At 47.3% G+C, this 12,178-nt stretch overlaps 5 protein-coding genes across 5 annotated transcripts; 2 read left to right on the forward strand and 3 right to left on the reverse strand.

The window, feature by feature from the left end:
- Positions 1-950: 950 nt before the first annotated feature.
- Positions 951-2,382, reverse strand: DFL_002358 (uncharacterized protein; the record flags this gene model as incomplete). The annotated part of the gene is made up of 6 exons (XM_067631131.1): positions 951-1,079; positions 1,143-1,438; positions 1,491-1,822; positions 1,890-1,941; positions 2,000-2,087; positions 2,155-2,382. 6 exons carry the CDS (start codon positions 2,380-2,382, stop codon positions 951-953), a joined length of 1,125 nt encoding a protein of 374 aa, XP_067493707.1.
- Positions 2,383-3,132: 750 nt separating this feature from the next.
- Positions 3,133-3,950, forward strand: DFL_002359 (uncharacterized protein; the record flags this gene model as incomplete). Its single annotated transcript, XM_067631132.1, has 4 exons — positions 3,133-3,293; positions 3,355-3,441; positions 3,503-3,792; positions 3,850-3,950. The coding sequence occupies 4 exons, from the start codon at positions 3,133-3,135 to the stop codon at positions 3,948-3,950; spliced, it is 639 nt and encodes a 212-aa protein (XP_067493708.1).
- Positions 3,951-4,014: 64 nt separating this feature from the next.
- On the reverse strand, positions 4,015-4,950 carry DFL_002360 (uncharacterized protein; the record flags this gene model as incomplete). The annotated part of the gene is made up of 2 exons (XM_067631134.1): positions 4,015-4,830; positions 4,903-4,950. The coding sequence occupies 2 exons, from the start codon at positions 4,948-4,950 to the stop codon at positions 4,015-4,017; spliced, it is 864 nt and encodes a 287-aa protein (XP_067493709.1).
- An 870-nt stretch (positions 4,951-5,820) lies between these two features.
- DFL_002361 (uncharacterized protein) lies at positions 5,821-7,506 on the forward strand (the record flags this gene model as incomplete). The annotated part of the gene is made up of 6 exons (XM_067631135.1): positions 5,821-5,894; positions 5,961-6,010; positions 6,077-6,126; positions 6,243-7,029; positions 7,094-7,424; positions 7,491-7,506. The coding sequence occupies 6 exons, from the start codon at positions 5,821-5,823 to the stop codon at positions 7,504-7,506; spliced, it is 1,308 nt and encodes a 435-aa protein (XP_067493710.1).
- Positions 7,507-8,929: 1,423 nt separating this feature from the next.
- DFL_002362 (uncharacterized protein) lies at positions 8,930-9,268 on the reverse strand (the record flags this gene model as incomplete). The annotated part of the gene is made up of 2 exons (XM_067631136.1): positions 8,930-9,163; positions 9,239-9,268. The coding sequence occupies 2 exons, from the start codon at positions 9,266-9,268 to the stop codon at positions 8,930-8,932; spliced, it is 264 nt and encodes an 87-aa protein (XP_067493711.1).
- Between the last annotated feature and the right edge of the window lie 2,910 nt (positions 9,269-12,178).

Here is a 12,178-nt window from a genome sequence, read left to right on the forward strand (position 1 = left end):
CCGCCGTAATGAAGAGGGCGAGAAACCGATTCCTCCACTTCTTCTTTCTATCGCCTTATAGTATAGATCATATCCGATCCTTGTGCGGATCTTTTACTTGCTCGCAGGTAGACTGTTTTTTGACTTTGCGGCTACCCAGAATAGATCGCAGGTCGGAGCATCGTTTTCACGGCCGATTGGCTAGTTGTCTCAAACGAACAAAATAGCAGAACTCTCGATTGGAAATGAAGCTATTAACGGTGCACCGCATCGCTTTGAATTCATGAATACTCCAGAGGAGGGGTGTGCGTGCTGCATCTGATATAATCCGGATGAATTGGAAAAATTTTGGGAAATAGGTAGATAAACTCATAAAAACCCGACCATGTCAACCGCATAATTACTGCAGCTGCGGCGGCATCATGGAAGAATTCGACCCAACCAAGCTTTGCGTGCTTACTTATATATACACCGAACCAGAGAAACAATTACCAAGCGTCGTTAAGCAGACATGGAGAGAAAGAGAAAAAAGCGAAAAGAACAAAGAATAAAAGGGAACTCTAAAACTGCTGACGTCGCAAAAGGAAGAGGAATGGAAAGAATACCCAGGGCCACACGTGAGGTCCCACAAACCCTGGCTATCTAGTTCTTTGAGAGAGAATAAAAGCGGCCAAACAACATGACTCGCAAAGAGGAAAAGGAAAAAAAAAGGATTTTGGTAAAAAAGAATCGAAGAAATCGTAGCCCTCAGCTGTGCGTGCGAGGGCTTCTATCTAACCAAATCCCGAGAACGCCCAATTTTTTGACATGTCGACATCTTTTACACGGATTGAAAAGAGTCCCTCCAACAAAAAGTATACCTCCTCGTCTACCAACCTTCACAATTAACTTTTATACCGCCAGATGTAATCACCAACCACAGAGCCTCAGCCCAAAGTTAACGCCCGATGCTTCACCTCAAGCTAGTATATTTAATTCTTTCGCAAGCCATCGCGCTGGCTTGCACTGCTCGCGCTGGTAGGAAGCGTGGAAGCTTGCTTCTGCTGTTGAATCTTCGCCATCGAATAGACAAGGCCCGAGATAAAACCAACAACAATGGCCTACGACATCATTAGCAAATCAATGCCCATATTTTTTCTTCATCTTTCGATTTTTCAACTTACAGTAACAGAGAAAAAGGTGACCGGGGCATCGAAGAAAATGAGACCGGAAACAGCAATGGGTAGCTTGTTCAAAGCACCGACCATGGAGTAAGTCGTCGACGAGGTCACGCGGACGCACCACGCGGATGTATAGCTGATAAAGACGGATGAGAGACCGGAGATGAACATGGCAATCAAAAGGTTGTTTCGGGTCTCCTCTGGGAAGTTCTTATTGACGTTTTCGGTACTCCAGTCCTCAAGGAGGAAAGTGCAGATGAGGAGAACCGGGATGCTGAGAAGGTTGTTGTAGAACGTAGCTATTGTACGGTTAGGAAAATGTTTCTCATGGTAGTTTAGGGTGTGTCTTACTATCGAAATCCTTGAACTGGGTAACCTTGATCCTCTTGCGCATACCTAAAACGTACGCAGTGGTGCTAAGACAATTGATGAACATCCATAGATAACCAGCGTTCAAGGTGGAGATCTGAGAAGCAGCCTCGGCGGAGTTGTGTCCGTGGGTAGTGAGAGCAGCTTGGATATCGGCCCAGGCGGCAATAACGGACGACAAGACGATGAGACCAAAGGAGAGGAGAGCCATCGAGGTGACAGAGCCCCCAAACCAGAGGACCTCACCATAGGCAATCATGATGATGGTCAAGTTCTTGAAGATGGTGTAGACGGGAATCGAAAGGAATTGCAGACTAAAAAAAAAAATCCCCGTTAATTTCAATTTTACAGATCATGAACTCGGAATAACGCTTTTCTTACGCTTTCGAACCGGTGTAGATCATACCAACCAAGAGCAGAGATATCGGCAACCCTAAGTCAAGTTAGAATGGAGAGTCTCCCAAGTCGTACAAGTTTTGAAAGGTGCATACATTTTCGAGCTTCGTCCATGTTAAAATCACGATATGTGATAAGCTTCATCCGCTTGCAAATCTCGATACCAACGACGCACACCGTGGACTATCAAGAAAACACCTCATTTAGCTAGCAGAACAACCACATGTTCCACGTAGAAAGTTTTCCATACCTGCACGATCAGCAAGAAGAAGTTCAAGTTGAAAGAATATCCGGACAAGACATATTTATTCGTAACGGTCATGAGAATCGATGCACCACAGTAACTGGCAATCGCGATAGTGCCGGAGTTTGATTGAGAATTGGGATTCTGCGGAGGCGGCGGCCGCGGGGGTGGTGACATAGGTGGCATCGGCACGTTAAATTCCTTCATTCTGATGTCGTCACGGTCCGAAGACATTTTGGCGATTTCTGGAGAAAGGAAGAGCTAGAAAGGTGTCGGGCTTTCACAAACAGAGGGCCTCTCGCGAGACAGGAGAAAGGAAGTCGACAGGTAGCAATATTTAGTAATAAATAACAGCAACGAAGAGGATAGAGAGAATCGGTAATAATGTAGAATCGGACTCAGACGACACCGAAGGAACAGCAACCGGCCGGGATGCTGCGAGTGGCGTGGACGGGACGAAGCTCAGCGGACGGAACGGACGAGGGTGGTTGTTTGAGAGAGGATGTTGAGAGAGAGAAAGGGAGCGTAGTTTTGGCGATGTTTGATGTTTAGTTTGATGGATGTGTTCTGTTTAATTGAAATTACCACTTCGAAAAGGAGACGACGTTTCACCTGAGCCGGAATCCACGTACTTCCCCTGGCAGAATCCGACCTGAAGGCTCCCCTTGATTGGCCGTTAACCTTCGCTTTCATCGAGATCAATTGAGCTTACGTGCTCACGTTGCGTTGAAGTTTATTACATTTAATACAGGGGACTATCTGTATAGCACGGGCTGCACATATCGAGACTTGCATATGATATACCAGTCGATATCTACACTCGACCGAAAGACTTCAAAGACTAGAAACTCCCTCCCAACGGCCATCGATATCGGAAAGCTTGACCCTGCGGATTTAAAGGAGCTGGCAATTTCCGTAAGGCGTCGGGCGGATACCACAGTTCTATTCCATATTTTTACCACACACCAACGCACCGAATAAACCATGGATGAGCGGGTGGCCAATTTTCTAGATACGAGGACGGATAAAGGGAAAAGGGCAGATGATTCCGACGATGAAGATGCTCTGTTAGATGAACTAGAAAAGGAAGAAGATGATGTGTTAGACGGGCTTCGAGAAAGGCGGATGCAACAGTTGCATGAGGAGTAAGTATATACATATGCATACTCATATGAGATTAAATCTAAGAAACCAATGGAAAAATAGACTATCGAGAGAACGGAGGATGAGGGCCGAGAACCAAGGTGTCTATTTTGAAACTACAACCGAGAAGGAAGTTATGGATCTAACTACGTATGATGAAGTACGATCCATTGCACCTTAAGACCCCCGACTTCTAACCCAGAATGAACAGCTCGAGGAAGTACTCACTGGTGCACTTCTTCCACCCGGACTTCCGGCGGTGCAAGATCATGGATACGCATCTAGAGATCCTAGCACGGAAACATTTCGACACCGTGATCACAAAGATAAACGTCGAGAATGCTCCGTTTTTAGTCGAGAAGCTGAAGGTTCAAGTATTACCCTGCCTAATAGCCTGGGTGGACGGTAAAAGCGTGGACAGGGTCGTTGGGTTCGAAGGCGAGTTGGGAAATACGGATTCATTCCAGACAGCTGCATTAGAAGGCCGGTTACTGAGGTCTGGTAAGTCCCCATTTCCATACCAATTCCACGAAGCAGCAAGATAACACTCTGCGATAGGGGTATTCCAAAGAGTCAAGACGACAGAGAATACCAAAAAGTCGATATTCGGCACCACAGCCACCAAAAAGGCGGATGACGATGACGACGACTGGGATTGATTAATCAAATTAACCATGACCCAATTACCTACTAGTACACAAGATATCTGTATCTACTAGTATTCTACTCCTTTAGCCCTTTCTCGTAGCTCCCAAAGACCCTCATTGACCTGCAGTATTTCTTCATTTTCTGAAGAGCCCTTTGTACATGCTTAGCATCCTGGTGTCCCTCAAACTCGACAAGGAATATGTAGTTCCATGCAACGTCCAAGGATGGTCTGCTGGAAATGCTAGTAAGATTCATACCAAACTCCTTGAAGACCATAAGCATATCACACAAAGCCCCGGGTTGCTCGTGGTGAACGGTGAAGGTCATGAAGGTTTTATCGCTCCCCTGGATTGGAGACGGATCTATAGTCTCCTTTGCAATGACCAGAAAACGGGTGGTGTTATCGGATCGTTCTTCAATATTCTCGGCTAGGATCTCGAGGCCCTGGTGGACAGATGTAGCAATAGAGCTAGCGATGGCGACGGCAGAAGGATCTTCGTTGGCCAGACCGGCTGCCTTGGAGGTCGAGGAAACCTCGATTCGCTCGACACCCTTTAGATACTTTGCTAGGAATTTTTCGCATTGACCGAATGCCTGTGGGTGGGAGTAAACCCGAGAGACGTTTTCTCGGGAGATGCCGCCTTCCCTCGGGTGGCCTAGCAGACAATGGTGAACATCGAGGTAGGCTTCTCCACGGACCTTGATGCTGGGGAACAGGCTCTCCCTGTCGCAGAATAAGTCCAAGGATTGAACCACAGAGCCGTTGGTTGAGTTTTCAAAGGGAACGACGCCGAAGTCGGTCCTGCCGGACTCGACAGCAGCGAAGATATCTGCGATTTGAATGCAGGGGACATGTTCGTACCGGTCCCGAGGGAATTTCGAAAGGGTGACCTGAGAATTAAATGTTAATATGATACCCGTGTTGCCGGAGACGTCTGCGAGATGATATCATGCGACGCATACCTGATGAGAGTAGGTCGACGGCGGACCCAAGTAAGCAACAGTCTGCATTGCTGAGGCCGTACCCGACAAAGACACCGACGTCGACGTCGATACCAATGTCGATATCGAAGGGTAGTCTTATCAGTATTCAAACAGCCGCAACCAGCAACCGTCGGGACGGGTTCGGGAGAATGCAATGGTGGAGAGCGACAAGGACTTTGGCTATGGATCGATCAATCGGAACCGGACTGCATGGTCTGTGATACATGAAGGATCCGAGATTAAGAGAGCTATAATAGTATCTATCATCCAGGCCCAGAGCTCGTCATTGTTAAACTTTGTCCGGCGATAATCTATATTTTGCCCTTGCATCAGATCCGTTCGATGTGGACTCTATTTCATTTAATCTAATTAAGGTGTGGTGTCTACGTCTTAAAAACAGTCTTTGGGAGTCACCGCCAGTCACCGCCTGTGAGTGCATCAATTCACCTCTGTAGATATGTATATTGCATATTGGATATAAAACAGCATACAAAGGGGCCTCCTCCCTGACCGTTCTCCTGCCTATTATATTTCCCATATCCAATTAACAGCTCTCCTGTTTCCTACGAGTCGGTATAAGGTAGAGGTACTCGCAAGTATATGCTATTTTGGCGGGCTGCCCTGTGTCAAACCCCAAATTTGCTCTCCCACCGAAAAACCTTGAATTTTAGCAACAAGCACAGGCACGGCCACCTCGCCAATTTTTTTTTTTCTCACCTTCTCGACAACATCATCCCTTCCGTCAGCAAACAACAAAGAAACAACCTTACGAAGCAGCTTCCAAAGCTCCGCCGTACCTTTACGGGATCGAATCCTACCTCCTTAACCCTTTAAACCTCCCTTTCCCTTTATCCTACACAGCTTCTGTAGCTCGACGAGAGAAACCATCCGAGCAAAATGTCGCAGCCTTCACCCGGCAATGATGCGGAGAAGAACATCGAGATCTGGAAGATCAAGAAGCTTATTAAGCGGTATGCTCTATCTTATGTCAGAATACATTATTTGTTTGCTTGGAGACTAACTTTTGGGACGTCAAGACTCGAACTGGCCCGAGGAAACGGCACCAGCATGATCTCGCTCATCATTCGTGCGTAACATCTGTCCACAAAGCTTGGATATATATCAAACCTCTGGCTGACCGGTTTTCCAATAGCTCCGAAGGACCAGGTCTCCCGAGCTGCCAAGATGTTGGCTGAAGAATACGTACGGTTGCCGAGCTTTTTTTTTTTTTTTTTTTTGTTCCGAGATATGTCATATATATATGGAAATATGGGGCTTGGGTGGGGAACTTGCTGACAAGGGTTGATTTGCTTTTCCAGGGAACCGCCTCCAATATCAAATCTCGAGTCAACCGTCTTTCCGTGCTCTCGGCTATTACCTCCACCCAACAGCGTCTCAAGCTTTACTCCAAGGTTCCGCCGAATGGTCTCGTTATCTACTGTGGTGAAATCATCACCTCGGAAGGAAAGGAAAGGAAGCTCAATATCGACTTCGAACCGTTCAAGCCAATCAACACATCCCTTTACCTTTGCGATAACAAGTTCCACACCGAAGCTCTCTCCGAGCTCCTCGAGAGCGACTCCAAGTTCGGCTTCATTGTCATGGATGGTAACGGTGCTCTCTTCGGTACCTTGAGCGGAAATACCCGTGAAATCGTCCAGAAATTCGCTGTCGATCTTCCCAAGAAGCACGGTCGTGGTGGTCAGTCCGCCTTGCGTTTCGCTCGTCTCCGTGAGGAAAAGCGTCACAACTACGTTCGCAAGGTCGCCGAATTGGCCGTCCAGAACTTCATTACCGCCGACAAAGTCAACGTCTCCGGTCTCATCCTGGCTGGTTCTGCCGACTTCAAGTCCGAATTGGCTCAGAGTGATATGTTCGACCAGCGTCTCCAGGCCAAAATTATCAAAGTCGTCGATGTTTCCTATGGTGGAGAGAACGGATTCAACCAGGCCATTGAATTGTCCGCTGAGACCTTGAGCAATGTCAAGTTCATCCAAGAGAAGAAACTCATCAACAAGTACTTTGATGAAATTTCTCAAGATACCGGCAGAGTTTGCTACGGTATCGACGATACCCTCAAGGCTCTCGAACTCGGTGCCTGCGAGAGTAAGTCTATCAGCAAATTACTCCAAGATTTTTAACATATTTGCTAATGTTGGTTTTTGATTAGCTCTTATCGTCTTCGAGAATTTGGACGTTACTCGATGGATTTTGAAGTCCTCTAACGGCGACGAGGTCATCCTGCATACCAACAAATTACAAGAACAAGACCGTAGCAGGTTCATGGACAAGGAATCCGGCCAGGAGATGGAAGTTGCCGAACAGCAACCCTTCCTCGAATGGTTGGCCGAAAAGTACAAGGACTTTGGTGCTACCCTGGAGTTCGTTTCCGACAGAAGCAGCGAAGGCAACCAGTTCGTTAAGGGTTTCGGTGGTATCGGAGCTCTTCTGCGATACAAGGTTAACTTTGAACAGTTAGCTGAACTTGACGACGAAGATGAGTATGTAACTTCTTTTCGGTTCGACTCAACACCGAACGAACAAAGCTAACAATGCTACTTTTCTAGGTTCTACGACGATTGACGATGGGGCGACCTCGCCCCACCCCGCGAGGATGTTTCCAGGCTCGGCCTGAGGGCTCCGCGCGAGGATCACAAGGAGATGGAGATGAAGGAGATCAGTAAAAACCCAGAAAACCCTTATGACACGCCGGAAAAGACGACGAATTATGTGTTGAATGTTGTGGCCGATACGGAGGTGTCTACTCTTGATATAAAAGAAGTCCGAGTTGGTACGAACGATGACGACTTGGTACATTCGGAGCAGCGCAGTTTTGATTGGAGGAAGAGGATATTCGAGGGCTTGGGTGGAAGCAGGGCCGATAAGCATACCGCACGGTCCTGTGGCCATCCGGGCGTCCTATATCATAATTCTCCTGCGATTGTGGTTCCTCCCGGGTTACCAGTGGAAACCTTCGCATACGGCTAACAATGGTGGAACCTATACCTCCCGAGCGGCCCAATATATTAATATAAGGAGGTATAGTGTAAAGCACTTTTTCGTTGATGCCGACGCAAAAGCAAGAACTTTTTGGAAAAACGTTAAAAAGTTTCTGGAATAAGGAATGGATGACAAACCTTTTTACTCGATCGCATTCCCTTCTCTCCGCGTCCGTGGTTAGTGAGACGGACGTATCTCTTTGTTTTATGATTCCTCAAACGCGCACCTTTTTCCTTTTCTATCTTGTTCCTTATCCCACAATTGCGCGCCCCGCCCGCTCGTTCACAAAGGGCATTTAACACTCGTTTGCATTCCGGCTTTTATATTCACTTCTGCTCTCCCTGGTATAGAGGTATACCTCGCTTGGTTTTTTTTTGGCCGCGCCGGCAATCATCATATCCTCCAGCATAGATTCTGGTTCTAGAGGGAATCGTGGCATTCATATTTCGGAAGGGCATTCTCGGAGGAGTCCATGGCGTTTTTTTCACTTTGGGTTAACACAAAGAAAGGGCATGGGTTTTTCTATATACTTGGAGGTGCAGCTGTTTTTTTTTCTTCTTTTTTCTTTCTTCTTTACATCCTGGTTTATTCGGATAGGGAGGCCTGGGATTTGCTGCCGATACGTCCATGTACCATTTGTAGATGTATTGGCCAGCTTTGATCTTGGGTTTTCCCGAGCTAGGATAATATAACAACCCCCAACGGTCCTTCATTCGGTTGATAAAAGATGGCTCGAATTTGGTCGTAGAGTTCGTTCGATATTATGGTTTGAAAATATATACAAGTGATTTGGCTTAAATATACAGCATTCGGGAGTCAATCTCATCTCCCGACTGCGCCGCCATAGTCTAATATCGAAGATTTGCCGTAAAATCCAGTTTGTAGATATCGTATACCCCCAAACTGGATGGTTTTTAGCGTCACAGATGTATCCCTCAAGTCGATGTATGTTGATCCCCTCAAAAAAAATCCCTTACCATCCCTCCACCTTCTCGTAAAAACATCCCTATCCCCTCTCCGCCAACGTAGCCTTCTTCGCCTCAGCCTCCAATCTCTCCTTCCTCCGCTGCAACCTCTGTTTCTTCAACCTTTCCAGTTCCAATCTAATCTCATCCCTTTCGAACGGTATCTGATGAGTTTCCTCCTTCGATGGCCAGAAATTTGGAACCGAGAAGCGGGAATCGAGGTTTGTGCCGAAGTAATACATTGAGGCGATGGGGAAGAGGATGTACATTCCGAACTGGTTTGGTTCATAGTTAGATGGGGTGTACGGAAGTATGGGTATGGAATTAAGGTTTTTTTTTTGGTGGTTTACCTTGAAAACTTCGAGGTTCAGACCTCCCATCTTTTATATCTCTCGTTTCGAATCGCGAAGGTGAAAGGGAAAAAAAGTTTGGTGGTTAGATGCTGATGAGGCTTTGCGGTTACCTCTAGCCCATTGTCGGCAGGGCCGTTTTGGGAGTTGCGTATGTTCTATCCGGGGGGCTAGCTGTGGATTTCGTTGCCTTTCGCCTGCCCGCTGGAACGTATATGAGTCGTGGTGGTGACGGCGGGGGGGGGGAGATCCGGGGAAAGGTGAGTTCGGATGTTGGCGGTGGTTGGAGGTTGAGGTTTGGGATGCGAGCCAAGAAGTGAAACTCTCGAGGGAGGCTTTTGCAACCAATCACAACGCGGGGTTTTGTCTTTCTTTGGAAGTCAGGCCATTTTCGACTCTTTGGATTTCAAAGCTTTGATATAAATGATTTTTGACGGGTTTACTCGGGAAAATTTATCCGTTTTTCTTTTATTTTTGACGAGTATTTTTGGATATCAAAAGGATTACTAGTGATCTTGATGCCTTGCGATACATCGATACAGATCTTTGATTTTGATGTATCGATTGTGGCGATATCTTTTAGAAGGTCGGCGTCCTTACAAGCTTACACATTTGCGCGAATCGAATCGGCAATATATTCGCAGACTCCGATGAGTATTTAATATTCGATCGCAAGGCCGAGCGCAGTTCATATGGCCTCGGGGCCTGAGTTCGTAGGGTAAATGCGTACGGTGCGAATGCTTGACATGGTTTGCTGTGGCTCTGTGTTCGCGGTTTGCGCTCTAACCTCTGCCCTTCGTTTCGCTCCGGTCTCCGGGTCTAGTCAACCCTCTATCTCTTCCTTTGGTTCGATATCATACAAGCGTGGGTCCGTTATAAAGATATCCGGATCATAATTTTCGTCTTCTCTGATGATCAGGTCAAATAGGCCTTGTTGGATATCGTCTTCCTCGATCAAGATTTGTGATGTTAGGTCGGGCGGACCCCGTCGTATCTCCTCTTCTTCTATTAGGGTTCGTGACCTCAGGTCCGGATCTTCTATAGGGGTTTCTCCCTCAATTGGTCTTCCTGGAACCCCGACTCCTGTGGTGGTATCTTCTCGGTTCTCTACCCTTTCTTCTGCACCGGTTGCAGCCTCGAATCCGGCTAGCCGGGTTGCTCGATGCTGGTTAATTCTACCGTCTCGGTTTAGCCTTCTCCTCTTGTCTCTTTCTTCGTCTGCTTTTTGGGTAGTTCGCTTCAATATTGTGGTGGAGTTGCGTTTGTGTTATCTAAGTTTGTCTGCGGAGTTTGCGATGGGGTGGTGTGTAATGTCGAATATCTTCCGTACGGGTTTTATCGCAGAATATAAAGGCTCCTTGTATGATCTTCCGGTTGCGGGGCTTATTTCTGGAGGTTCCTGTTGGATTTCTTCTTCTTCTGCTCTTCTTTACGTTGGTCACTCGATAGAAGACCCTTCCGTATAGCGTTCGTTAAGCCACGGTTTAGGCCGTTACTGGCAACTCCGTTGTTGCCGGTGTTTTCGGATTGCCGGTCTGTTTGGGGGCTGGTTTTCAACTTCTTGGGGAATGACTTCGTTAGGAGCCGGGTAGAAGCATTCTTCTACTGGGATTTGCCGATTTTGTTGCTGCTACTGCTGCTGCTGTGAAAGTAGTGCCAACGATCGGTCTTGAGGCTGCTGTGGCAGTGGTGCTAACGACTGTCCTTGATTCTGCAACTGACTAGAATATATAGCCGCCGCATTAGACGACAGCCCAGGAACCGGAAGATTCTCCGGCTGTTGCATCAAAGACATTTGATTCCGAACCCGTTCCTACCATTGTTGATTTTCCGCTGGAGTGCTTCGTCGTATTGTCGCATTCTTAGGAGGTTGAGTATTCGTGTATACCTACCCCACCATCTAGAGTTATCCATTCCCCGGGCTAGCCGGATAGGGATGACAGCAACTGCATCGCTCACAACTACGTAGTCCCTCCCTGCGGTGGCCTCGAATCCCTCAGTTGGTTTTCAAAATACCGATCCCCAAACGGTATCTCCCCCCAATACCTAAACGCCAAATCGGCATCATCCCCCATCCGCTTCGTATACCACCTTGAATTCCTAAAATCAAACGTCCGACTTGTATAAACATCCGAATAACATCGAGTAATCACACCCGGCAACCCCTCGCATGATTATACCACAGTTCGATATAACGTACGGGACCTAACCATTGAGTATTCGCTCGATGTCGCCAACCAGCAGGTAGAACATTCTTTTCTCCGAATTGAGTGATTTGGTACCGTAAGGTGGGCGCGGTGTTGTGCCAGAATAGATAGGGCCAGGCGTTTACGGAGGAGATGAAGAGGGTGAGGAGTAGCTGTTGGACGAGGATACGCATTTTTGGTATTCGTGTATATATATGAACGTGGGAATCGGTAGTTACCTTGATATGCATGGGAGGGCACGAGGCATAGCAGGAACGCCAGGTAGGGTTGCTCCATCGGCTCGTGATTCGAGGGAATATTCCCTACGCGCCCTATGGGACGGGATGAACCTATAGGTCAAGTTCTAGGGTCACAGCTGTGGTTTCCCATACATACTTCCTATATACTACGCATATAAAGAATATCGAGGACAAAGTGCAAAAGTATAAATCGAGGGTACATGTTAAATATTTTGTGAAGACATCTTGAAGTAATTATAAAACTGTGTTGAGACTGTTGTACTTTTTTCAACATCGCAGCCAAAAATTGCAGGCGGCCGCGGCCGAAGACTGTCGGACAGCCAAAGAAGGCATCAGCATGCGACGGGATCAGGCTAACGTTACCAGCATTGATCCGGAGCAAGTGAATGGCTGGCCACCGTCGTGCGTGTGTGTGCAGGCGAATGACGCACAGCTGAGGACACCGGAAGGATCACCTGGATTTCGAGGCTCGCTATGGAGTTTGCGGGTGCATT

The sequence above is a fragment of the Arthrobotrys flagrans genome, assembly GCF_004000055.1.
Source record: "Arthrobotrys flagrans strain CBS H-5679 chromosome Unknown unitig_3, whole genome shotgun sequence".
NCBI lineage: Eukaryota > Fungi > Ascomycota > Orbiliomycetes > Orbiliales > Orbiliaceae > Arthrobotrys > Arthrobotrys flagrans.